Genomic DNA, 27183 nt, shown 5'->3' with positions numbered 1-27183 from the left:
TAAAATACAAGGAAACCCCTCCCTTCTCCAATGAATTATCCAGCTCCCAAAGGCCACAGTGCCCTGCAGAATCCTGTGAGTAGTGGAATGCAATTGCCTTCTCTCTCTGACCTCCACCCTCAGCCACCCAGGCAGAGGCTCCTGGGGGTCAGTGATCTTACTTTACTCACTCTGCCTCATTGACACTTGGTAAATAATCATTGAAGAATGAAGGAATGGGGTCAGGGAGGTGTGGAACCAAGGAAACAAATCACTATTAAGTTAGCTCTTATATGACATTTGCATTTCTATGCTTTCTGACAGTACTATTTGTCTTTGGGATGTTTTTAACTTTGGAATAGTTTCATTTGCTCACTGAGAACCTGCTGTATCTAAGGCCTTGGGCCAGGCCCCAGGAGCATTGTAATGAGTTGAAAAGACCATGACCCCTCTTCCCCGGAGTTGCTTCTCTAGTGAAGAAAACCATCATTAACCAATTACACAAATTAGTGTAAAATTCCATCGTGGCAAGTGCTACAGATTTGATTTGTGTGCCTCAAGAGAAGTCAGGGGCATTTCCGTTGGGTCAAAAACTAGATACCATTTCTTTATAGTGGTGTGGCCCATGGATGATACTTTCCGTATCTCTACTAACACACCAGTGTCATCAGGAATAGGGCTTTTACAGGTGCTAATGCTTGTGCAGAAAAGCATTTGCCGGGCAGATGGGACATGGGCCAACGACCCTGCCAGGCCTGAGTGGGGAACTACAAACAGAACAGCAGGAGGGTCAGGGGGCTGGGCTGGGGCAGCATATAAGGGCCTTTCTGGAGCAGAGTCCTGTGAGTGATGGAATGCAATCGGCAAGTTTCTAGAAGGTTAGTAAGGTGTCTGCGTTTGCCTTTAGAAACACTGCAAGGAGTTCTCTTTGTGGCTCAGTAGATTGAGAACCCGACCTGGTGTCCATGAGGCCTACTCAGTGGATTAAAGGATCCATTATTGCCATGAGCTGTAGTGTAGGTCACAGACATGGCTCGGATCCGGCATAGGCCTCAGCTGCAGCTCCGATTCAACCCCTAGCCTGAAAAGTTCCATACGCTGCAGGTGCGGTCCTAACAAAAAGAAGCCATCTAAAAGCTTCTAGAGCACACCAGTGGAGATGCAGAAATCTAGCCTGGAGTAAGGGAGCCCGTTAGGAAACATCGCAGTTTTCAAAGCAAGAGGTTTTGAGGCCGTGGCCGTGGCCCTAGCAGTAGGACTGTTGATGGAAATTGAACTTACATTCTCTTGTCTGCTTGGATACTCTGTGGTAAGAGAAAGGAAGGAACTTAGTAACCACTCTGTTATTTGTGATAATATTTTTTCCCAACAGTTAGTGAAGAAACAGTTCCTTGTAAATATTTGTTTTCTTCCAAGATAATGGTACCTACCCATCCCTTCATCAGCATCCTTCTAGATGGAACCATCATGTTCATGGCAACTTATGAATTTTACGTTTCAGAGAAAATGAGACAAGACTAAACTTCATGTTATAGTGTTATAGTGATTTTAGTTCTAAGAGTCTTTTCCCAAAATTATTTGATATCTCCCCAGCTGCTAGACAAACGCAAAAACTGCTGGGATCCAAGAATGCTTCTTTGTCATACACTTGCCTGCCTGGAGTTCTGGTTGGGTTGTGTATAAAACCAGCAAATGCAGAGTCTGCTCTCCAGGAGCTACATTCTGAGAGAGCTGAAGGCCTCACTGTAGCAGGACGGAGCCCAGATCTGGGAGTTCTTGCTGCAGCTGGAACAGCCCCCATGTCCCATAAAGGAAGGTTAAGTTTTATGCCCTCCCCTCCCCCATGCTGCTAACTCTAGCCTCTTACTTCTCTTCTGTTTAACCACAAAGAATGTATTAAATCACACAATAGGCAGTAAACTTAAAGTCTCAAATACTGCAGAGACTTAGAACATAAATGGGTCAAGGCATATTTTGAAAAAACTTAGAGGTGACACATACATAATAGGGGATAAAGGGAAAGTGTTTAAAACTTATCTCTAAACTTTGTTCTCTGGCATCATTCATAATACAGATTTTCTTTTCTTTTTCTTTTTTTCTTTTTATGGCCACACCTGCAGCATGTAGAAGTTCCCAGGCTGGAGGTTGAATCAGAGCTGCAGGTTCAGGCCTACACCACAGCCACAGCAATGCCAGATCCGAGTTGCATCTGTGACCTACGCCACAGCTTGCAGCAATGCCAGATCCTTAACCCACTGAACCAGGCCAAGGATCAAACCTGTACCCTCAGGGATGCTAATCAGGTTTTTAACGTGCTGAGCCACAACAGGAACTCCCAGAATACAGATTTTAAATTATAACAGCCCAAAGCACTTGGCACTACTCTGATAAATGAAGATACTCAGCTGAATTATCAGTGTTTTTCACCTAAAATAGTGTCTTCTGCAGTTTATGTCTGGACTATTGAAATGAACATAATATTTTAATCAGTCAAATATTTTCAGATCTGCAGAAGAGATTGACACTAGCTTCTGCTAACTCGTAGATCTTACATGCTTCCATTTGAACTTGAAAATAGAAAAATCTAGACGAAATCTTCTGCTTTCTTATTTTTACATCCACTGTAGCATGAATTTGAATGCTCTCATAACTTGAGGAAATGTGCATCTCGCCTTCTTTGGGATGTTGCCTCTGAGCACAGCCTGCATCTCTAATATTCATTCAATGGAAGTCAAACATTCCCTGAAGAGCACCAGAAAACTTGAGTGTATTGAATTTTATCTTGCAAAATAGGCAGTCTTCTTTGCACCTATGATTAAATTATTCCTTTGTCCAGAAGTTCAGTTTCCTTAACCATCCATGAGAACCACTGCCATGGATGGGGTGGGCTCTGCTTCATGCAGTAAACACAGCGCCACACACATTGAAAGCCAAGGTGACTCTTGGGGCTTCCTTATACCAAGTTGGGGCAAGTCACTCAAATTCTCTGAACCTCAGTCTCTTTATATATTAAGTCAAGCTTCCCTACCTAACAGAGTCTTTGGAAGGAGAACTCAATTGACTACTAATATTTATTTAGCAGCTAGGAAGGCCTATCACTCTGTCAAGCGAGATTTATTAAAATTGGGGTAGGAGTTCCTGAGGTGAGTGAGTTCAGTGAGTTAAGAACTCAACTAGTATCCATGAGGATTCGGGTTCGATCCCTGGCCTCAATCAGTGGATTAAAGATCGAGCAATATCCCAAGATGCAACATAGATTGCAGATGCGGCTTGGATCAGAGCACTGCCGTGGCTGTGGTGACAAATGTGACTGCCACTGAAGTGGAACTTTTGTCATGACCATTGTGTGGGTCCATTTACTGCACTCCTGCTAATGTTAAGAAAAATAGAGAAGGCAATTTTATTTTTTCTCATTTTGTATTTTTTAATTTTTATTTTATATGGAAGTATAGTTAATTTACAACATTGCGTTAGTTTCAAGTGTACAGAGACGTGATTCACACAGTCACACATATACATATGTCCATTCTTTTTCAGATTCTTTTCCCATATAGGTTATTACAGAATATTGAGTAGAGTTCCCTGTGCTATACAATAGGTCCTTGTTGATTATCTGTTTTATATACAGATATCTGTTTTGTATATGTTAATTCCAAACTCCTAATTCATCCCTCATTTGCACCTTTGCCCTTTGGTAACCATGAGTTTGTTTTCTATGTTTGTGAGTCTGTTTCTGTTTTGAAAGAGTTCACATGTATCATTTTTTCAGATTACAAGAGAAGGCTATTTTAAATGTTATCTTCCCCTAATTCGGTTGTAAACCACGTGAAAAACTTACAATCACCAAGGGCCCTCTGAGCCATGAGGTTGGGGAGCTTCTGAAATTATATAATGTCAGGCTCTGCCCACTTAACGTGTTCAGTCACTTCTCACAAAGAAAAATATTTGATTAAAAAAACAAGTTTAAGGGTTCCCATTGTGTCTCATTGGGTTAAGGACCTGAAGTTGTCTGTGAGGATGCGGGTTTGATTCCTGGCCTCACTCAGTGGGTTAAGGATCCGGTGTTGCTGCAAGCTGCGGCATAGGTCTTGAATGCAGCTTGGATTTGGTGTTGCTGTGGCTGCGGTGTAGGCCTCAGGTGCAGCTCTGATCCGATCTCTAGCCCGGGAACTTCCATATGCCACAAATGCAGCTGTTAAAATAATAATAATAAAAAAGTGTAGTAAGTTTATGCAATTAAATATTAAATTAGTTTTTTTCAAGGGCCAAATTATTTGTTTCCTGGTGGCTTCAGTTTGCTGCTAAACTTAAAACAACATTTTTCTAGTGCATAAAGAAAGGCTTAATGAAGAAACCATAATTGTTAATTAGTGAGAAAAGTAAAAGGAATATTGTATGCTTTTATTATTTGCGTAAAGAAAACTATATTGATTTGATCTGCCACTTGTTCTTTTTTTCTGTAATCAAAACTATTCCATCAGGCCTGTCCACTAACCTACCTCGTTTTAAATTATAAAAGTCTATGGCAGCAGTAACAATGTCTTTAAACTCATTGCAAACTTTTCAATTAATTTTCAAATTAATCACAGCCGTTCTACTGAGAGTTAGGCCGACACAGAGGTAATAAAACCCTAATCTAAAACTTCATCAATGTGTAGAAATCAAAGGTAATTGAACACGATCATCTTGAAAGAAATACTTTTTTTTAAATTTTTCCTATGGCACTTTAAAAAGAAACTTTAATGTATTCAGTTGCACATATATAGAATCTTCCAGTATAATGGTATACCGCTGGCTGGCCCCCTAGCCCTTTCACATAGCATCTGCAAGAACTTCTAATAAATAGCCAGTGTTGGGCATTTTGTGCATATATCCTCAGCATTTTATATTTAGAAACACCTAGAAACCAGAAATGCAAGAAATTAATAGTTTTGTAGCAAAAGTACTGGAAAATATGATGAAAGAAAATATCTGTGAATGAAACTCCTTTGTACCTAATGTCTAGTCATGAGAAATAATTGTGAATGGCCACTTGGACACTTGTTTTGTTTTGTTTCCTAATCTTAAGGGTTTACCCAGACTAATCACAGCTTCTTTAGAATTCCCTTAAGGGCAACGTGAAATAATAGACCCAGATAGGTGTGTTTTTGACATGGGCACTAGTGACCACAGACCTAACTGTATGTCCGTAGTCTGGGGGCTTTTTTCCTGTTTCAGCAGCTAAAATACAACACCCGAAAAGCCTTCCTCCCATTTCCTCCCTAATGCATGTCAGGTAACAACAACAGCAAAATGCTAAGGGGTGTGATACAAGAGGTCGTTCATCAGTAGTTATGCTCCAGTGTCAGACCTGCCATCTGTAAAGTTTCAAAATAACCAGTCAGCCATACAAAATAAGAGTTAAGAGTGTGGCTTTATGGAGATAGAGCAACTGGTTTCTTCTCTTTTTTTCCCTTTTCTTTTCACTTGTGGTTTTTGGTATCAGGTTGACAGAGCTTAAGAATACCATTTTTACCCCCAGAATGACACCTCTGCAGAGGCAGCCAGTGACAGAAAGGAAGGTTTGTCTCTGGCACCTTTCCTTCCCCTTCTGCGACACCCCTGTTTCTCCACACTGGGCAGCTCATGTCTCACAGCCAAGAAAGGGAAGAACTGGCCAGGCATCCACAGTGTTCTTCTTTTGAGCACGAGCAATTTTGCAGAGTATCAGTCTCTTACAAGGCAAAACCAAGAACCGCCCCCCCCCATCCTCCATAATCATGTCTGAACACAGACGAAATATGAACATTGTCTGAACCACAAAACTCATGCAAACAGCCACCTATCCTGGCTCATTTGAATGACTGCTGTTTCTCCACCAATCCTGATTTGAGCCTTGCTCTTTTCTTCCCTCCTTCTCGATATGAATCTTTAAGATACTCAATCACAAAATTTCCCACTTATCCTGGCAGCATCCTTTCGTCCTGGCAGCATCCTTTCGTCCTGGCGGCATCCTTTCATCCTGGCAGCAGCCAATCCAGAATTAAGCCCTGCTGCCTTGAATCTGCCCAAGGTACCAAGCCCAAATCCTGTAAGCCTATTCTAACACCACCGGAAAAAAACCCACATTGCCAAGGTATAGTGTTTTTCTTTGGAAACAATAGGCTCAGCTTTGTTCAACCACAGTGGTGTGTGGTCCTTGGCTGGATGGCATCCACATGCTAGCCACTTGTTTTTTTGAAGTTTGGTCTCCCTGAATACCACTACTCCCCCTTACACCACATGACCCCATGTCCCTCAGGAAATTATCCACAAACAGAAGAATTTGTGTTCTCTTCCTTCTTTCATAACACACTAGACACCTCTGTTCCCGTGGTCAACTCTGTTGACCATTTCAATCCAGAGGCAGAAATCAGTGTTTGGAACTAGAGGCTGAGTGCACTGCATAGCAGAGCTAAATGCAGCTCTGACTAAGCTTTGAACCTTGACAACTGCCCATCAGGTTCCATGCAACTTCCTTGTGACTTTGGTCAAGTCACTTAACTGTCTGACCTGAATTTCCCAGTCTCCACAATAAGCACAGGAAATGCTAGCTAATCCCTTCCCATCTCAAAACATAACGAAAATCAAGGAAGTTAACCATCATGGCTCAGCAGAAATGAACCCGACTAGTGTGATATGAGTTAAGGATCCAGCGTTGCCATGAGGTGTGGTTGTAGGTCACAGATGCGGATTGGGATCTGGAGTTGCTGTGGCTGTGGTGTAGGCCAGCAGCTGTAGCTCCAATTAGACCCCTAGCCTGGGACTCCTGTATGCCACACATGCAGCCCTAAAAAGAAAAAAAAAAATCAAGTAAAAATAGGTTCTGGAAATTATAAGCTATTATTATGGTATTTGTGATGGTATATGTATTAATGTTTGTAATAACTTTCTGCCACCATTTTGATTGATACGAATTCAGCACCATCTACAAGGAAAGAAACACCTAAAGAAAGGCCTTGAAGTGCAGCGTTTCCATTTTTGGAATAATGTCTCTTACAGATTCATAGTCTGTCTTCCCCATTAAACTGTACGTGGTTAGTAGTCAGCGTTCAATATTCATATCCCAAGGACCTAGAACATTTCCTCATTCGTAAAAAGCCTTATCAAATACTTCGGGAAGGAGACGGTGCATGGATGGCGTTCAGACAACTCATCACCTCATTTTAAAGACTATCTTCAAAGAGCTTTTTCTCTCGGTACCTCTTCTAGACCAAATTTTGTTAGATTCTATTTTTATGTAAAAGAGGTGTTTCTGTTCAGTGTCACCTGGAATAACTTGAGTTGTCATCCTTTGGAGAACTAAAATAAGGCGACAAAGATGAAACTGGATGTGTGAAGCATGCCTCAGATATTTGCAGGATCAAAACCAATAATGGATATGGTCAAGTAATTACTATCATCAAGACTGGACTCTCAGAGTTCCCATCATGGCTCAGTGGTTAACAGATCTGACTAGGAACCATTAGGGTTTCCGGTTCGATCCCTGGTCTTGCTCAATGGGTTAAGGATCCAGCATTGCCTTGAGCTGTGGTGTAGGTTGCAGATTCGGCTCGATCTGGCATTGCTGTGGCTGGGTCATAGGCCAGCGGCTAAAGCTTCGATTAGACCCCTAGCCTGGGAACCTCCATATGCCGCGGGTGCGGCCCTAGAAAAGACAAAAAAGACAGAAAAAAAAGATTGGACTCTGGTTAGCAATCAGCCCTCAAGCATGCTATGTGCTGGCAGCTTACATTGTAAAGACACCGTGGCAGGTGCCATGGGACAGGTTCTCACTTCCAGAGACATGGAGCCTCGCGTGGAATCTTAAGAGATTGTGTTTCTGTGTTCACAACACATCTGCCAATGTAGCTTCTGTCAGAAGTTCAGGAGTTTCCTTAAACAGAATCGCTGAAAGCACTGTTTTAATTTTTTCATGGAGAATTGTCAGATGATAGTTACCTAATTTATAAGTGTGCTGCATTCTCTGATCAATACACAGTATATTTCTAGTGCATTATTTTTTTTATTGAGGTATAGTTGATTTCCAATATTGTTAGTTTCAGTTGTACAGCAAAGTGATTAAGTCATACATTCAGTTATACATATCTATTCTTTTTCAGATTCTTTTCCCTTGTAGGTCATTACAAGATATTGGAGTATAATTCCCTGTGCTATACAGTAGGTCCTTGCTGGTAGTCTATTTTATGTGTCATAGTATGTGCCTGTTAATCCCAAAGCCCCAATTTATCTCTCCTCCCCTTTCCTCTTTGGTAACCATGATTTGCTTTCTATGTTTGTGAGTCTGTCTTGTAAATAAGTTCATTTTTATCATTTTCTTAGATTCCACATGTAAGCAATATCATATGCTATTTGTCTTTCTGACTTAATTCACTTAGTATGATCATCTCTAGCTCCATTCAGGTTACTTCATATGGCGTTATTTCATTCCTTGTATGGCTGAGTAGCATTCTATTGTGCATATATATATACACACATATACCACATCTTCTTTATCCGTTCATCTGCTGATGAACATTTAGGTTGCTCCCATGTCTTGGCCACTGTAAATAGTGCCGCTATAAACATTGGGGTGCATGTATCTTTTTGAATTATAGTTTTCTCTGGATATATTCCCAGGAGTGGGATCACTGATACTATTTAATATTAAGTTCCTTTTAATACATATGCAGGTATATACAGTATAATAAAAACCTTGTGAGGATGCTCAAGGCCTTGGTAGCTCTTTCACAAATTCTTAATCTGATCCAGAGCAAAATCCTGACCTTCTGTTATTGACAAGTACTTGCTTTAATGTGCTTGAATCATGTACTCTTAACCCAGATTTTGGACACTAAATTCCTTCCCTCTTCTTGCCACTGAAGTTTCACAAGTCCAGAGGATTTTTCTAAGCATCATGGATTATTAACTTAAAAATGGGTACATAGTCATAAAATATAACATTTTCCATAAAGTCGTTACGGCTTACAAGGAGGAGTTTATGGGTACCAATTTGTCATTTTTTCCCTTGGGCTATTTATCACTAAGCACACCCTGCTAGAATTTTCAGGGCAACTAAATGTTTATATGTATGAAGTTGATTTTTCATTGTGGAACATATTTTTATTGAAAAAGTCTAGTTGCGTTAATGAATAAATAGTATGTTAAATGTAATTGTTACTGAGTAGATATTACAGTAAAATGGATAATATTCTTTGTAATCTAATGGGCTTTTAAAAGTCTTTAATAGAAAGAAATTCACTGGTACTTAAAATACATGTGATTAAAAATGGTAAATAATAGCATAAATTTGGGCCAATCGTTTCACATTATTTTCATCTCTCCACTCCTAATAAACTGAATTCTGAGAAAAAGCCCATGGTCAGGCTAAGATTTATTTAAGGCACTTGGTACCCATAATAATTCAGAAAGAACCAATTTTCTCATTGTTTTACTATTGTGTCTCTCTCCACGTCAGCAACTGGTAGAAAACTTGCTAGTTGAAATTGCTCCTTCTTATTCTGAAATAATAGATGCCAGTCCCCATAGGGGGTGCTAGCCTGAGCAGTTGGCTCCAGACTGGGCCTGAGATATAAGGTGATCAGAGTTACCAGTTGATGGTAAGCAGCAGGTGGGAGGAGAGAGGGGGTTTATGGGAGGGATAAACCCTGGGCGTCTCTCACCTACACTTCCTATGCAGCCCATGCACTATGCAGACTCTGCCTTCAGAATGCATCCAGATTCCCTCCACCTCTGAGCACCCTGTCCTGAGCTGCCATCACCCTCGTTAGGATCCCTGCAGGAGCCCCCTGCCTGCATCCTGCCCCCTAGAGTCTGCTCATAACACTACAGTCAGAGGGATCCCCTTTGCAAACCCGTCTATATCAGACATAATTATTATTCTATAAATGCACCATTTTAGGCTTGCAGTGTATGAGTGTTGGCAGAGGTATACATCCATGCAGCCAGTGTCAAAGTGATCCTCTAAAAATGTGAACCAGGTCACATTTGGATGGCTTCCCTATCTGTCAGCAGCCTGCCCTGGCTGACAAATGCTATGTAACCTGGGCCCCATTGCCTCTCTCAGCATGGTTCCCAGGATTCTCTCCACTTCACTCCCCGACCTTCTCACTGCTTGTCTGACATGCCAAGCACACTCCTGCCTTGGGGCCTTGTCACTGTTTTCCCTTTTGGGAGTGTTCCTTCCTCTTGGCACCACCTATAGGGAAGCTCTCCTAGAGCCACTGCGTTTGCAACAACTGCACCCCCCCCCCAACACACACATGTGTTCCTCCCTCTACTCTGCTCTGTCTTTCCCATCACACTTATCTTAGTTTCCTGTGGTGGCCGTATCAACGGATCACAAGCTAAGTGGCTTAAAACAGTAGAAATTTATACTCTAAGACTTCGGGGCATCAGAGGTCCAAAATCAAGGTGTTGGCAGGGTTGGTTCTGCCTAGAGGCTCTCAAGGAGAAACCATGCCATACCTCTCTCCTTCAGATTGCTACAGGCAGTCCTTGACAATCCTGGCTCGTATCCACATCATTGCAATCTCTGCCCCCATCTTCACATCACCTTCCTGTCTCTGTCTCTGTCCTTTTCTGTCTCTTGTAAGGACACTGACACTGGCTTTAGAGCCTCTCTTGATCCAGTAAGGTCTCGTTATGATCCTTAATTACATCTGCAAAGACCCTATAAGGTTACATTCTGAGGTTCCAAGTGGACATGAATTTTGCAGAGGACAGTATTCGACCTAATACATACTTACGGGGAAGGGCTGGAGATGCTGTTCTTCCACGTAACAGGGACGGCCCCTTCTCACCTCTGTTAATTTCTCTCCGGAGAGCCAGGTGATTTTCAAAGAAAGAGACAAACCTGAAACAAGTTAAGTGAGTATCCTGACCTCAGGTTCATCACATTTGAATTCTCCCTCTTTTGTGCGCTTGATTTTTCATTTCTGTTTTGAGATATTGTCATAGATGATTCGTCTGTGTGAGTTGCTTCAATATCATGACAAGAGAGTGTGTAGTTAATGATACAGATATTAGGTGAGAAGAAGGCTGCATAGTTCTGGTTCATAGTCGTCTGGAGCTGAATGCGTCTACAAGGAGCACTGTGGCTGCTCCATCTGGAGACCGGTCGACAAACTCTGGTTGAGTGAATTAACACTTATGTTGGTTTCTCAAAATATAAAGTTTGGAGCCAGCCATTGCTTTTTACAAACTATAGCAATCGTGCTTGCTTTCCAGGCAGTCCTAACTCCAGTGCTACCATTTATATAAAAGCAATGATGTGGGGTTGTTTGTTTGGTTGGTTGGTTTTTTTGGCCGAGCAGTGACATTGCTGAATCCTTAACCACCAGAGAACTCCAAAGATGTGCTTTTTAAGTGTGATTAACCATATAGGCAGCTTTTGGTTTTGGTGACACAAACTACTCAGGGATGAGAATAAGACATTAGTGCTGCTGTGTTTATCATTGGATAGGTTCTCGCTGGTCAACAGGAATGAAAATATCCTCGTTTTATGGGAAAAAAAAAAAAACTTTCCATCAAATTAATGTTTGTGACCACTGCCTCTTCACCCACTAAACCATCTCAACATGACCGAATCAAAAACAAAGCAGCTCACCTCGTGGCCCTGGATGGAAGAGTTAGAGCCAGTATCAGTCTTAAAACTTTTAGTTAGATTTGAAAAGATTATAAATGATTGAGATTTTCCTACATTGAAACAAAGTCCAATTCAGCCCTGCTACCAGTGGAGTCTGTTGAGCTTGCAATCAAAGTAATCTATGTCCCTTCAACATGAAATTTTGCTGAAAATCACATTTTGAATTCCTGAAGACTCTGATTGTCCTGGGGCTCTTTTCTTCTGCAGAAGTAAACTTGATAAAAATGTTGTGACAGTACGTCAACTCTTTGGTTTCAGTGCCAGCATAACATAGTAACAAATTTCCAACTGTTTGCTATTTAGCTCTGTGCTAAGTGCCTGGTGATTTTAACAACTCCAATAGTCCTTCTAGGAGTGAGGGTTTAGTCACAATATTGTTGGTCTGTGTGACAAGTTCTAATGGAGGAAAGGTTACATTTGCATTTCACCAGTCCCATTAACATTTCTAAAGTGAAGCCCAGGAACAGATGAGAGTTATGAGTTGAACTTCTGTAGAAAATTGTAGGTGGTTCTTTATTTCTTCTTTCTCTAGTTATATGTAATACTTGACATTTCTTGAGGCTCCACGCTATGTGCCAGGCATGGCTCTAAGGGGTTCATATATATTATTTCTAATCATCCCAACAGTACTCCAGGATAGGAAACATTATCTCGTATAACAGATGGACACTCTGTGGACATTTACTCAGAGAATGCCTTGAATGCCAGCCAGTGGAGAGTCGGCAGCCAACAAGACACAGACATGGGGAGAGTTCATCGTGGAGCAGAATTTGAACCAACTCTGGCTGCATCCAAAGAGCTTTATCCACTCTGCCTCAGAAGGAGGATGTGGGGGGTGGGAGGGACCATTTCAAAATGGCACATTCTAGTGCATAGCTCTTTTCACTAAAGTCTAGTTGATTCACAATGTTGTATTAATTTCTTCTGTACAGCAAAGTGATTCAAGTGTATATATATGTATATACACACACTATTTTTTATGTAGATTCTTTTCCATTATGGTTTATCATAGGACACTGGGTATAGTTCTCTGTGCTATACTGGAGGACCTTGTTGTTTATCTTCTCCTTGTATAGTAGCTTATATCCGCTAACTCCAACGTCCCAACTCCCCCAACCCCCTCCCCCTTGGCAACCACAAGTCTGTTCTCTGTGTCTGTGAGTCTCATTCTGTTCTTTTGTGTCATTTTTTAGACTCCACACATAAGTGATATCATATGGTATTTGTCTTTCTCTTTCTGACTCACTTCACTTCGTATGATGATCTCTAGTCCTATCTATGTTGCTGCAAATGGCATTATTTCATTCTTTTTTTATGACTGAGTAGTATTCCATTGCATATATGTACTACATGGTCTTTATCCATTCATCTCTTAATGGATATTTAGGTTGTTTCCATGTCTTGGCTATTGTGAACAGTGCTACAGTAAACATAGGGGTGGATTTATATTTTTGAATTATAATTTTGTCCAGATATAGGCCCAGGAATGGGATTGCTGGATCCTATGATCATTCTATCATTAGATTTTTGGGGAACCTCCCTGCTGTTTTCCATAGTGGCTGCACCAACTTACATTCCTATCAGTAGTGTAGTACGGTTCCCTGTCCTCCATATCCTCTCCAGCATTTATTATTTATAGACTTTTTAATGATGGTCATTCTGATTGGTGTGAAGTGGTACCTCATTGTAATTCTGATTTTAATGCACAGTTTTTACTACAAGCTAAAGCAGTGTCTCTTCATACACTTACATTGCTTCAGATAAGAATAGCATCTGATTGAATACACAACTACAAAAGGTTATTTTTAAAATTAAATATATAAATTATATATATGTGAGTGTGTGTATATATATATATCCCTTACAACTGTCCTAAATTTACAATTAGTAGTGTATATCTATCTCTTAATAGTTTGCCAAGCACCTTCACTCTCATATATATGTATATATTATTTTATGATGTCATTTAAAAATAAGTCTTATAAGTGGGATGATTCTTTATATTTGATCCATAGAAATGAAAACCAAGAAGCACTTAGGGACTGTACTTATTTACCTATCATCTGGAAGGGAGAAAGCCAGATGTTCAAGTTCTGAACTCTCTCATGATTATTCTGATGCCAAATCCTGTGCCCATTCTACTATAGTAAGCAGGGAGTAAAAGATTTGTAATATGCTTGCTCAACAAAAATGTCCAATACATGTTTAGACTAGGGTATCTCAATCCTGGCTCTAATGATATTTTAGGACAGATAATCCTTTGTTGTGGGGCTTGTCGCTGTGTGGTAGGATCTTCAGCTGCGTCCCTGGCTTCTACTCCCTGGATGCCAGTAGCATCTTCCAGTTGTAACAACCAAAACTGTCTCCCAGCATTGTCAAATGCTCCCTGGGACACTGAAAAATATTTCCTTTTTAGACGTTATCTTAAAAAAAAAAAAAGAAAAGAGAAAATCACTGTTTTAGACATTGTTTCAAGACGGTGATTACAGCAGGCTATCACTGTTGTATGGTTAAATTGATCTATTCAAAAGCAGACAGCTGGAGTTTTATTTCTGCCCCACTGCTAAGTTCATGAACATCTCTAAATTCCTTCCTCTGAGAAATGAACGGAAACTACTTAAGGGTAGGTAAGGGTTAAAGCATTAAAGCCTGTGAACAGGGAACCTTGGCAACTCACATACATACACTACATTCAGGTGATTTTTCTGCCTGTTCTATAAGCCAAAGTCTATCTAAATTTCCTTAGATTTCTTTGTCACAATACTGATCACAGACCAGGCCCAGTCTTTGCACTGAATGCCGTTCTTTGTGATCTCATGCCAACCTTGCTTTCCAGCTTCGTCTCTACCATCCAGCTTCCCAGGAAGGCCCCCTCCCCCACAGCCTCCTGTTTCACAGCCAGCCAGGCTGAAGGCATATATTTCCCGAATCTATCAACACCTCTTATGGCCCCATTATCTCCCCTCATACTGTTTCTCTCTGGTTGTGTCCTTTCCAGAACATTTTTTGTCTTGTAGGCATTCCTTATCCTTAAGGGTTAAGACCCATTTATGTGAAGCATCCATGCCAGGTACTGAATTCTGGCCCAAATGAGAGAGACGTTTGATTTTCTGCAGCTCTTTTCTCTAGATTCCATCTCCACAGGCAGTGCAAAATCCAAACAGAATCTCATTGAGGTGAAATAAAATTGTCCTAGAAAAAGAAGCTTGGATGTAAACCATTCCCTCAAATGTTCTGCAGGAGGCTAGGGTGGGGATTCTTCTTTAGCATAGATTTTGTGAAATTGAGAGCATTTGCAGACATGAGCATTCCCTCCGAGGGTGGCTGTTGCCAGGTCCTGGAGGGGGTGCTCCTTAGAACAAATGAGAAGTGAATTTCCAGACCCCAGTCCACTCCCATCCAATTCCCAGAAAGCTGGTGTAGGCCAGGGGGACAGTTAGGTCTTTTTAAACACTAACTTATTTTTTTTCCTTTTTTTTTTAAGTTTTATTGAAGTACAGTTGATTTACAATATTGTGATAATTTCTGCTGTACAACAAAGTGATTCAGTTATACAGGTACACACATCCATTCTCTTTCAGATTCTTTGCCCGCATAGATTATCACAGAATCTATTATTGGGTAGAGTTCTCTGTGCTATACAGCAGCCCCCCTTTGGCTAATCATTCCATATACCTCAGTGTGCATATGTCAATCACAAACCCCCAGCCCATTTCTCCACCCTGACCCCCACCTGTCCAAAGGATACAGATGAATTTATTTGCAAAACACTAACCTGCTTTTGTCTCTTCAGCCTTATATAGCTCTCTTATCTCAACCCCCTTTTCTCCCTCACCTCTTTCACTCTGTCCCAGAGTCACATCCCTCAGGGCCCAACACTCACAGGTTTTCACTACCTCCAATGAGGATTGGGACACTATGGCCCCAGGCATTCTCTCATGCTGTCTAGTGAAGCCTCCCTCCCAGGGAGCTTGCAGTGGAGGGAGTCTGGTGGGAGAGGGACAATAGCAATAAATAATGGTAACAAAAACAACAGGAGGCGATTGCAGATAGTCACAGATATCGCGGATAAAATAGAGCAGTAGGTCAGAGATGACTTGAGGGGTGGAGCTTCCTTGGCTGGAATTTGCAAGGAGATAGATACCCTTGGAGATTTGTGAACTGAGACCTAATAAAGGTAAGAGAGCAGCAGGCAAAGACCTGAGGGAGAACGCTTCCTGGAAGTACCAAGATCTTGAAGGAGATCGATAAGGAAGCAGGTCAGGGGGTTTATGCAAGAGGCTCAGAAAGAGACAGGAGTCATATCTGTGGGGCCTCACAGCAGAATAGAGGAGATGGATATTTTTCTAAGTGTAGATGAAAGGTACCAGAGGGTTTAAGCTGCAGAGGTAGAAGATTGATGCACAGAAAAGACTACTTAGGTTGTGAGAATGACTCTGTGTGTGTGTGTCTGTGTGTGTGTGTGTGTGTGTGTGTGTGTCTGTGTCTGTGTGTGTGTGTCTGTGTGTGTGTGTCTGTGTGGGGGTGGGGGTCGAAGGAGTATTCTAGGAATGATTTTTTTGGCCAGAACAACCTCAGTAGAACTGAGGAAATAGGAGTTCGCAACATAGTATCCATGAAAATGTGGGTTCAATCCTTGGCCTCTCTCAGTGGGTTAAGGATCTGGTGTTGCTGCAAGCTATGGCACAGGTTGCAGATGAGGCTTGGATCCAGTGTTGCCATGGCTGTGGCATAGCTCTGATTTGGCCCCTAGCCCAGGGACTTCCATATGCCACAGGTGCAACCCTAAAAAGAAAAGAAAAGAAGAAAAAAGGATCTGAGCAAACATTCTTCCTTCAAGTTGCTTTCTTTACATATTCCTTGATGTAAAGAAATGAATGAATCAGGCCTTATTGTTTTCCAACACATTTACGTAGTCCATTATGCACCAAGGAGTATGATATGTGCTGGGTAACAAACACGGCCAAAAAGAATTGTGGTCCTGGCCTTGTGGAACTCACAACGGACCGGAGAGGGAGGTGGTAATCAGCCATGGTCCATAACACAGTGGAGGCATTCTCAGCTCGGCACTGCTTGGGTAATATCAGGGAGGGCTTCCTCAGGGAGCCCGAGGCCCAGAGTTTGAGTGAGAGGCTGGGACTGTTCCAGGTGGCAGGAACAGGGGCAAGAGAGAGCACTGCTCATCTGTTTACCGGGGTGGCCAGTGCCAAGAGTCAGAGGAGGCCGTGAGACATGAGGCTGGTGAGGTGGGAGCTGGCAGGTCCAGCAAGGACTTGCAGGCCATAAGAACAGCCTTATCTGGATCCCATGGACATTGGGAACCACGGAAGGGTTTTAAGGGAAAGTGGCTCAATGAGGTTGCATATTTGCATATTGGAATGACTTGGGTAAGGAGAGTGGTGAGGTGGGAAGTGACTGGCCTGGTCTTTTGGGTGAAAGGTTGGAACTAGGTCTAGGAGGAGAGCAGTGGGGTGGAGGAGACTTGGGGGATTCCAGAGGTCTCAGGGGAAACTGACAACAGCCTCTTTTCTGACCAGTGAGTGAAGAGCTTTAATTGATCCTAGACTCATGACTCTTTGCAATATCTATCCTTCTATTGAATTTGGGCTGTGTGTGTGTGTATGTGTGTGTGTGTGCACACGCGTGCTTTCCTGTGTGCATGTGTGTGTGCATACATCCACATAAGCAAACCCATGTGTGCAGAGAGTGTGCAGACTGTTCCTCCAGAGCGTTTGTTCCAAAGACATTCTTCATCTATGCTGCATGAGCCTAAGAGAGCGGTTCCCATTTGGTTCATAAAATAGGTTGAAATGAATTCTTCGCTCATCACTCTCCAATAGCATGGGCTGACCTGAATTCATCTTATCCATCCAGTTTCTTTACATGGCGCTTCTCATTTTAATTTATAGGTGTTCTGTAGATTTTGATTTAGCTTGCACAAAGGATATCATTTTAGGAGACTGCTATTCTAAGGAAACGGACTGTACTATCAGGATGTTGCACATTGAGGTGGTTTAGATTCATGCAACAAAAGGAAATTAAATTAAAAAGAAAAGCAGGCTTCCTGATCCATAATTGTTTCCTACTGTGATCACCTACCCAAAAAAATTCAATAGTTTGGCAGTTATCAATGATCACTTAAGTACGTTTTGCAGCAAAAGTGTTGCTATACTCTATGGCCTTTTGAAAATGTTTGTCTGCAAAAAAGACTTTATGCAGATTTATTAGATACTTAATGCACATTACATTGAATGCTTTATCTTTCCCTTTAAAATGAAGGCAATGCAAAAGGAATCCTCGTCCATATTGCCTTCAGTAACTGGAAGGAAGCACCAGCGTGCTTCAAGGTTTGCTTGACAAGCCCTACCTGTTGTGCTAAATAAAAGATAAAGAGAACAGGTTAGAATCTATGAGGAAACTTTTAACCTTTGGCTGCTCTGTCTCTGTCCCATTTTTCATGACTCCTTTTCTCAGATGACAACACTGACCTGGCATCAATCGGATGTATACTTCTGAGTTGTTTTTCCGGGAGTCGAGTGGTTATTGCAAAGCTGTCTCATTTCTCTTCCACCTTATCCTTCGGATAAATAGTACCCTTTTGTGGCTCATGGGGTCAGGTTTTTATCTGTGGTCTCAGAGGTTGCTTTTTTATTTCTCTGTTAAAAATTGACTCCCTGTTATAGAAATGGAATCCATACAGCTGGCCCTGTTAGCTCCATGCTCTAACTGGTTGAGCTGATCGATTTCATGAATGAATATTCATTTGGGTATGGTATAGTCAAGTTTGTGTTTTAGAATGGATTTAACTATCCTAGAGCATATTTCTTAGAATTAAATAAGCAGCTTTTTGGAGTAGCTCAGATGTAAACAGGAGGATATGGGAAAAGAATGTACAATGCATAAAATTTACTAACATTGTTAGAATAAACCCAACTCTTTAAATAATTTCCTTTTATAAAGTCCTCTTGTTACTATACTTTTATCCTCAGAGAACAACAGGGAATCTATTTTTAAAAGAAGAGATTATGACAATAACAATAAAATTTATAAAAGCAATAAAAATGGCATTAACTGCAATCATGATGCTTTAGCTTGGACTCATCCAGTTGTATTTTCTCGTGTCTTTCTGATAATTTAAGTGCTATACCTGAATAAGGCTGTTCAAATAATATGTTAGAAAATAAACGTCATCTTGTAAATTATCTATTGAAGCCCAATTAATTAAGATCATGTACCATTTAAAGTCATTTTTTACAACCTTCATAAACATGTAATTTCAGTTGGTACATTTGAGATTATATATTATGTATACTTACAATATATACATATATAATATATGGGTATGTATAATTTATAAGTAATATGCAATATATGTTGTACATATGGAATTATATATGTATTTATGATAAAATATATATATATCACACATATGTATACATCCTAACCATTTACTTAAGGAAATTTTTTCAAATCCCTTTTTTTTAAGTTGGCACATATGTAAGAAAACCATAACAAATTATTTGTGAAATATTCCCATGTGAACTCTCAGGAATGTTTTATAAATGAGTTCAACGTATGTTAACAGTGTTGCAGGATTTCTCTCTCATGTTCTCTTGCCTTCCTTTTGTTCAGAGAATTTGGGTGGAGAGACCCGGAACTGCCTGAAGTAATCCAGATGTTGCAACATCAGTTTCCTTCGGTCCAGTCTAATGCTGCAGCCTACTTACAACACCTCTGTTTTGGAGACAATAAAATTAAAGCTGAGGTAAGCCCTACTTGGAATCTCAAATGACTGGTGTCAGATTCATCTTCACTTGGGTATTCAGAGATAAGAGAGCTGGATAAGGCTGAAGACAAAACTAGGTTAGCGTTTTGCAGACAAATTCATTTGTATCCTTAACATAATTGAAGTTACATTATCAAAATTTAGATAGACATTTAAGATTGTTTGAGCATAGTAGGTTTCATCTAGTTATTTGGCATGCCTATGCATGTATACTGTTTAAAGTATTTGAATGCTGCAGGAATAGAGGACCAAGGGTGTAGCTAGTATCAACAGAGACAAAGTTATCAAATGCTATACCTTTGGTATGATTTGCTTTTTCTTCCCAATTTCATCTCTGGAGTCATCTCTGCTCCCGCATCCTAAAGAAGTATAAAGCATCTTTGGTTGTCTCCTCAAATTACAGTAAGGTTACTAAATCAATATATGGTATCTTCCATCCTTTCTGGAAAACTCATTGATAGGATGGGAACTCTAGGCAATAAACCAGCAATGGGTTATAACCAAGTATTCTGAGCCCTTTACAAAGGTACCAATGGATATAATATATGTGTTCCAGTAAGGAGACTATTGTCTGTGTCCATCATGTGAACAATTGTTAACATGCTGTGTGTTTTTGGACCACTTTAAAGTGCATACATTGTGGTGTGTGATATTTCTGGAAAATCATATTGGTCAGCACAGCTAACTCTGCTTTTTTAGACAGGGGACAAGCATTTGCATATGGGCAGCTGAGTAATCAAATTTTTAAAGAAGATTTTATAAGCTTTAAAGTGTCATCTCCATAGCATGTAAGCAATTTTGAGGATGAGTCTAAATTAGTTTTGAGTGGAAAGAGATTTGAAGATATAATTACAATTTATTATAGCTTTTGCTTCTTCGCATTGGGATGTATATAGCCTAGCAGCTTTTCATCTTATTTTTCTGTCTTTCCTCTATTGGGACTACAAAGCGCTTGACCCATGCTTGTTCTTATCAGAAAAGTCATATTTCTTTAGGGACTGAATATAAGTGGTTCTCAACTAGGTGGGAGTTTGCCTCCCAAGGGACACTTGACAACATCTGGAAACATTTTTGGTTGTCAGAACTGGAAAGGGTGGTGGTGCCCTATTAGTAGTCAGGGTATTAGGATGGTGTGTGGAAGGGGTGACCAGCACACACAGCAGTGTCAGCATCAGAGAGGCATCTTCCCACAGGGCTTCCCTTTTCCCCAGCTCTGTCTTCTTGAACAAGCTGGTTGTCCTCTCCACCCTCCTTTCTTATCTTCACAATAGGGATGCTGAATCTCCACTGCGGAGTCTCTGTAGGGACTGGCAACTTGATATATGCAAACTGCTAAGTGGTGCTCTCATCATTTATTCTTACTCCTTTTTGGCCAGGAACACAGTTGAGACACTAAAGTTACTGTTTTATCATGTGTGTACATACAAGTCTATGTGTCCCTGTGATCCTTTTCTTTTCTTTTTTTTTTTTAGGACCGCACCCATGGCAATATGGAAGTTCCTAGGCTGTAACCGCCAGCCTACACCACAACCATAACAACACAGGATCTGAGCTGCGTCTGCTACCTACACCATGGCTCACAGCAACACCAGATCCTTAACCCACTGAGCAAAGCCAGGGACTGAACCTGCATCCCCATGGTTACTAGTTGCATTCATTACCACTGAGCCACAGTGGAAACTCCATCCTGTGATCATTTTTAATTTTGCTGTGGGTACCCCTGAGAATGTCTATGTCATCTCTCACTGCTTGGTGAGTCTCCCAACAGCTGGTCCATAGACCTGTTACTCTTAGGGAATCTGTCCTTCTGCTCCACCTCTGAAAGGCTCCAGACACAGCTAGGGCTGTGTGATAATATTGCCCAGCTATGTGGGAGGCTGGAAGGACAAGGAAGGAAAAGGTGATGGAGGTTACAGCCTGATGTCAAGTTGACAGAATGAGATCAAAGTTAGTAAAAGTGAGCAGGAGGAATAGGGCAGATGCAGAAGGTCTAAATAAAATGCAAAGTGAGGGGAGTTCCCGTCGTGGTGCAGTGGTTAACGAATCCGACTAGGAACCATGAGGTTGCGGGTTCGGTCCCTGCCCTTGCTCAGTGGGTCGAGGATCCAGCATTGCCGTGAGCTGTGGTGTAGGTTGCAGACGCGGCTTGGGATGAGGGTTCCATCCTTGGCCTCACTCAGTGGGTTAAGGATCTGGCATTTCCGTGAGGTGTGGTACAGGTCGCAGATGCAGCTCAGATGCCGCACTGTTGTGGGTGTGGTGTAGGCTGGCAGCTATAGCTCCGATTCGACCCCTAGCCCGGGAACCTCCATATGCAGTGGGTGTGGCCCTAAAAGACAAAGAGACAAAATAAGATAAAATGCAAAGTGAGGAGTTCCCATTGTGGCTCAGCAATTTGAGAACCTGACATAGCCCTCATGAAGATGCAAATTCCATCCCTGGCCTCGCTCAGTGGGTTAAGGATCCAGAGTTGCCCCAAGCTATGGCATAGCTCGCAGATTCAGCTCAGATCCTGTGATGCTGTAGCTTTAGCGTAGGCTGGCAGCTGCAGCTCCAACTTGTCCCGTAGCCTGGGAACTTCCATATGCTGCAGGTGCGGCCCTAAAAGGGCAACAAAATGCAAAGTGAGCCAGTTGGCGTTTCCCTTTGTCTCTCCTTTGGTCATACAGGGAGCAACATGTGTGCTCATGTACACACACACATACACACACACACACACGTGTAACCTCCGGGGAGGACCTTGCACAGACCTCTTTTGTTTTCTCTCATATTAACTCAAGCCCAAACCATCAGTAATGGTTCTCCCTTTGTGACGGATGGCTGCCTGTCATGTTTTCTTATTCAGGCATCGATTTTTGTAATTACCTGTTGTCCAAATACTAATCTTGCAGGCACCAGCCTTTCCAAATTTACTCAGTCTTCTAGTCTTTCTCCCGCGTTTTATTGAATTGATTTAGCCCTCAGTCTACATTTCATTATTGGTATTGACTTTGCCCGCACAATGGATAGGCCATTGAGCAAAAGGCAGAATTAAATCTCCTATAGGTAGAGAATCATAAATCATGCCTCTCTTGTTCCTTATTACAGTGCTCTGTACAGTTTTCATATATTGAAGCCAAGAAATCCAGCTTTGTTCAAAATGATGCCTGCTCTTATAGGTACAAAGTTGAGAATTCACTGCCATAAATCAGCAGACAGAAGCCCTGTCCCTAACTTTTCCTAATGCTCTAGTGAACTTGGATTTGAGGCAAGCTCTGGGTTCCTTCCCAGCAGAGAGGAGGAACTATGGAAGGGGGATGAGTGTAGTTCTGCAACTGCCAGGGACTGTGGGAGAGTCTGCAACCCATGAGATGCCCTGACCAGGGGCAGGACATCCAGTTAGGAATGCTTTGAAAATAAGCTAGTGTCCAAAAATTGGGATCAGAGGGTATCGTGCAAATAGGAGTTCAGAGCCGGACTGAGATAAGATCAGAAGAAAAGCAATTAAAGAAAAAAATGACAGAGGTTGGGGGCAGGGAGAAAGCGTGAAGAGGGGCTCCAGGCATTGTAGCAAACACACCATGTCGGTGAGGCTCTTTTACGTGGACTAATGAGTAGTCGGCGTGGAGGTGGGTCCTGCTTTAAAGGCCAGAGGCCTAATTGGATGGTTGTCAATAATATTTGAACTTATGTCTGCCATTTGCGTTGTCTCCTCTATTATTGGGGATGTTATAATACGTTGAGTTTTGGATAATCTAGGTAGTTTTAAGACATGCAGACCTGCTCATGTGTATGTACTGAGGTGTCTTTTAGGAGGTGCCTAGATGTTGGTAATTTTTCAATGTTTTTACAAAACCCCTTTTTTCATTATTTCTGGGAACCTTCCTCAATTAAGATTATTAAGGAAGTTCCCATTTTGGCACAGCAGAAGCAAGCCCGACTAGCAACCATGAGATGAGGTTGTGGGTTCAATCAGTGGGTTAAGGATCCAGCGTTGCTGTGAGCTGTGGTGTAGGTTGCAGACAAGGCTCGGATCCTAGGGTGGTGTGGCCGTGGTGTAGGCTGGCAGCTACAGCTCCCATTGGACCCCTAGCCTGGGAATCTCCATATGTTGCTGGTGCGGCCCTAAAAAGAAAAAAAAAAAAATTAAGAACATCCCATTGATGTAGGGATAATACTAAGTGCCTTCCATCGGTTGTGATGATTTGGGTTTATTTATGCTCCTCCCTCCTGTGACATTTCTCCCTATTTCCTCTCATACACAAATGGAGTAGGAGGTGGGCACCCCAGATTCACACCTGGACAGTCATACACAAGCACAGGCGTATGTGTGCATAGGTATGCTGTATGGTGGCATTCACAGCACTATGCTGTCTAGAGATAAAGTGTTGGTGTGCATTTTCAAGGGACGAGAAGTGATTTTTTTTTAATTTTAAGATGTTTAAATACTTTATTATAAATTAATAATTTAAATCTAATAAAAGGTTAAATCAACACAAATCTAAAACATTTAAATAGGAGCTCCCTTTGTGGCTCAGCGGTTAATGAATTCAACTGGGATCCGTGAGGATGTGGGTTTGGTCCCTGGCCTCACTCAGTGGGTTAAGGATCTGGCATTGCCGTGAGCTATGGTATAGGTCACAGATGAGGCTCAGATCCCCTGTTGCTGTGGCTGTGGTGTAGGCTGGCGGCTGTAGCTCTGATTGGACCCCTAGCCTGGGAACTTCCATATGCCGTGGTGTGGCCCTAAGAAGCAAAAATAAATAAATAAATAAATAAATAAATAAATGAAACATTTAAATAATTTTAAATGTCTTTTTAAAACATAAAACCATTCACTTAAGTAGTGTGCTTTTTAAGAACTCAAAGTTTATTATATGATGTTACACATGAGAAGGACTTAGTATTCATTACTCCATAATGAATGAACGGCTTGGGGACCACCACGGATTTAATGTACATTTTGGTCCTGATGCCTCTTTGAATATGAAAAATAGTCTTCAGCTAGCAAATATGTAATCAAAGCCTTCAAAGATCTTATACAGTAAACATATGCAATTTGAAGATAAGAAGAATTTCTCTAGGAAGTCAGCACTGATTTTATTTTGCTAAATCCCAGTAAAACTCTTCCCAATTACCATCATCCTAACACCAAGACAATACTTCTTTGTTTTTAAAGAGATAGAATTTCCAGTTCTAGTGGAAAGATGAGTTTATCGACAGCCTTGTTTTGTGTCGGTGGGTGAATCAAATATTAATAACGTATAGATCCTATTTTTAAGGAATCCACAACCCCCTGGACAGGAAGTATGTGAACAGGGCAATGTAACACCATGTGCTAATTAAGCTCCATGGAAATGCAAAACCCCAGCCTCTGAAAGTGTTTACAAAATGCTTAAAACCCAGCCTTGTGGAGGCAGAGAAAGATTCCTGCTTCCTACAGTGATGAATACGCTGAATTTAAAATTAGAAGTTGCCAGAAAAATATAGCCTCAGTGATACTCTCATAGACTTGATGGAATAGGGCTTAGATTTAAAGCTGTCAGTCCTTTGGAATTTGTGTGTGTGTGATCGTGTCCATAAAGTTTCAGTATTTGTACCATTTATACTGATTTTTTTTCCAAATAGCATTATCTCTTTTAGTGATATTAACTAGGACATAAAAATTGACTTCTGTGTATGAAAAGATGCATCCTTTCCCCTTCTTCCATAATTTTTAATTTGTTTTTAATTTATTTTTTTATTTCTTTGTCTTTTTGTCTTTTATGGCTGCACCATTGGCACATGGAGGTTCCCAGGCTAGGGGTGGAATCAGAGCTGTAGTCTCCAGCCTACACCAGAACCACGGCAACATGGGATCTGAGCCATGTCTGTGACCTACACCACAGCTCATGGCAACGCCAGATCCGTAACCCACTAAGTGAGGCCAAGGATCGAACCCACATCCTCCTGGATGCTAGTCATGTTGGTTAACCACTGAGCCACGACGGGAACTCCCATTCCATAATTTTTATTGTATTCAGACCGATTTAGAACATTCCATATGTTAAAAAAAAATTCAGACTTGTTCCTGTCTACTACACTTAAAGAGCTTCCTAACTTCTATTTCATTCTTGGTTCTTTCTACCCCATAGAGTTCAAGAGACGGTGCTATCCATCTTTTTAGTTGTTGGCTTTTGAATTATTTTTTTCTCCTTCCTTCATCATAAATCATTCCAAATTTTTGAGAAAGAGCCTTATTTGTTACTAGATGTCAGCAGACAGCATACCACTGAGCTGAGAGCACAGGCTGCCTGCCTTTGAACCCTGGCTGCTCTCCCACTTTCTAGCTCTGTGATTTGGGGCATATTTCTTTACCTCTCTGAGCCTTAATCTTCCAGCCTTTAAAATGAATCCTCATCGCTGCAGAGAGGATTGCCAGCCAGCGGACTGGCAGCCAAAGTAAGTCGGTTAAGAAATGTAGGTTATTGTTAGTCTCTGTGGAAAATATAAATGAAGGAAATCTCTTCCGAACAAACTCATAGTGATATAGACAACATGATTCTATGTCTTCTGCTTTACTTGTAATATTCATGGTTCACATTTGGAGATCTATAATCAGCTCCAGTACAACGTTGAAATCAGATGTTTTGTGTGGCCCTGGGCTGAACCACTGTTGAAACAAGTGGAGTCAACCATGGCCTTTGGGAAATGAACCATTTGCCTGAGCCAGCATAAAAGAAGACATAAACAACTTCAAAGGCTTAACATCCTGATGTCATGGGAAAGTGGAGCTAATGAATATATCCATTCAGCAGATATTCACTAATCAGCTCTAATGTTCCAGGCTCTGTTCTTGGCCCTGGTGATGTAGCAGGGGATGATCTAGACCCGATGACGAAGGAGGCGGCAAGAGTAAACAAAGATGGTAGCACTGGCCATGAAGGAAATTTAGCGTGGAAACGAGAATAGAGGGGGTTGGGGCTTGGGGGTAGGAATCAACTGCTAGTTCATGTGAGATGGTTAGGAAAGTCATGTCCGAGGAGCAGCGTCTGAGCAGAGCCCAAAGGCTGTGGGAGAGGAGCATACAGTTAATCCCCGAGGAGGAGCACCCCTGTGCCCCAAGCAAGCCCTGCTTGTCTGTGTTCCAGGAGTGTGCTGGTCTCCCAGGGCTGCTGGAGCCAAGTACGACACTGTGTGTGGCTTCAAACAGCAGAAATTGGTTCCTCCAGTTCTGGAGGCCAGGAGTCTAGATCAGGGTGTGAGCAGAGCCAGGCTCCCTCCGTCAGATGCCCTGGTAGAGTGCTTGCTAGTCCCTCCCTGGCTTCTGGTGTGGCCGTCAATCCTTGATGTCCCTTGACTTATAGTTGCATCACTCCATTGTCTGCCTCTGACATCACATGGCCTTATCCTCTCTGTGTATCTCTGCCGGTGTCTGTTTTCTTCACACAGGGATACCAGCCATATTGGCTTAGGGCCCACCCTAGTGACATGATGTTAATTCGATGACATCGGAAAAGACCCTGTGTCCAAATAAGTTCATTTTCAGAGGTACCTGTGGCTAGGATTTCAGAATATCTTTGGGAGGGCCCAGTTTAACCTGAAATACTGACTAGGAAGGGGTGTGGCTAGAAGCTGGTGAAGGGGGTGGGGGAGAAGTTGAGAACAGAGGGGTGAGAGTCCAGGGTTGGGCCTCCCTTGTAGGCTTTGTGATCAACGGCCTTACCTTCAGAGAAGAGAAATCTTGGGCCTACTTTTTTGGCAGGATAGTTAGGAAAATAGCACATTTCAAGAA

General features: G+C 41.7%; 1 protein-coding gene across 5 annotated transcripts in view; it reads left to right on the top strand.

Annotated features, from left to right (window-relative positions):
- CTNND2 (catenin delta 2) overlaps positions 1 to 27183 on the top strand; it is a 1013144-nt gene that overhangs the window by 704981 nt on the left and 280980 nt on the right. For all 5 annotated transcript variants that reach the window (XM_021076845.1, XM_021076841.1, XM_021076844.1 and 2 more), the window contains exon 10: positions 19277 to 19409. In XM_021076845.1, the coding sequence (XP_020932504.1) occupies positions 19277 to 19409 (133 nt within the window). The remainder of the gene's footprint in view (positions 1 to 19276; positions 19410 to 27183) is intronic.

This window comes from Sus scrofa, chromosome 16, assembly GCF_000003025.6.
Source record: "Sus scrofa isolate TJ Tabasco breed Duroc chromosome 16, Sscrofa11.1, whole genome shotgun sequence".
Lineage (NCBI taxonomy): Eukaryota > Metazoa > Chordata > Mammalia > Artiodactyla > Suidae > Sus > Sus scrofa.
This window is presented reverse-complemented; position numbering and strand designations above follow the sequence as displayed.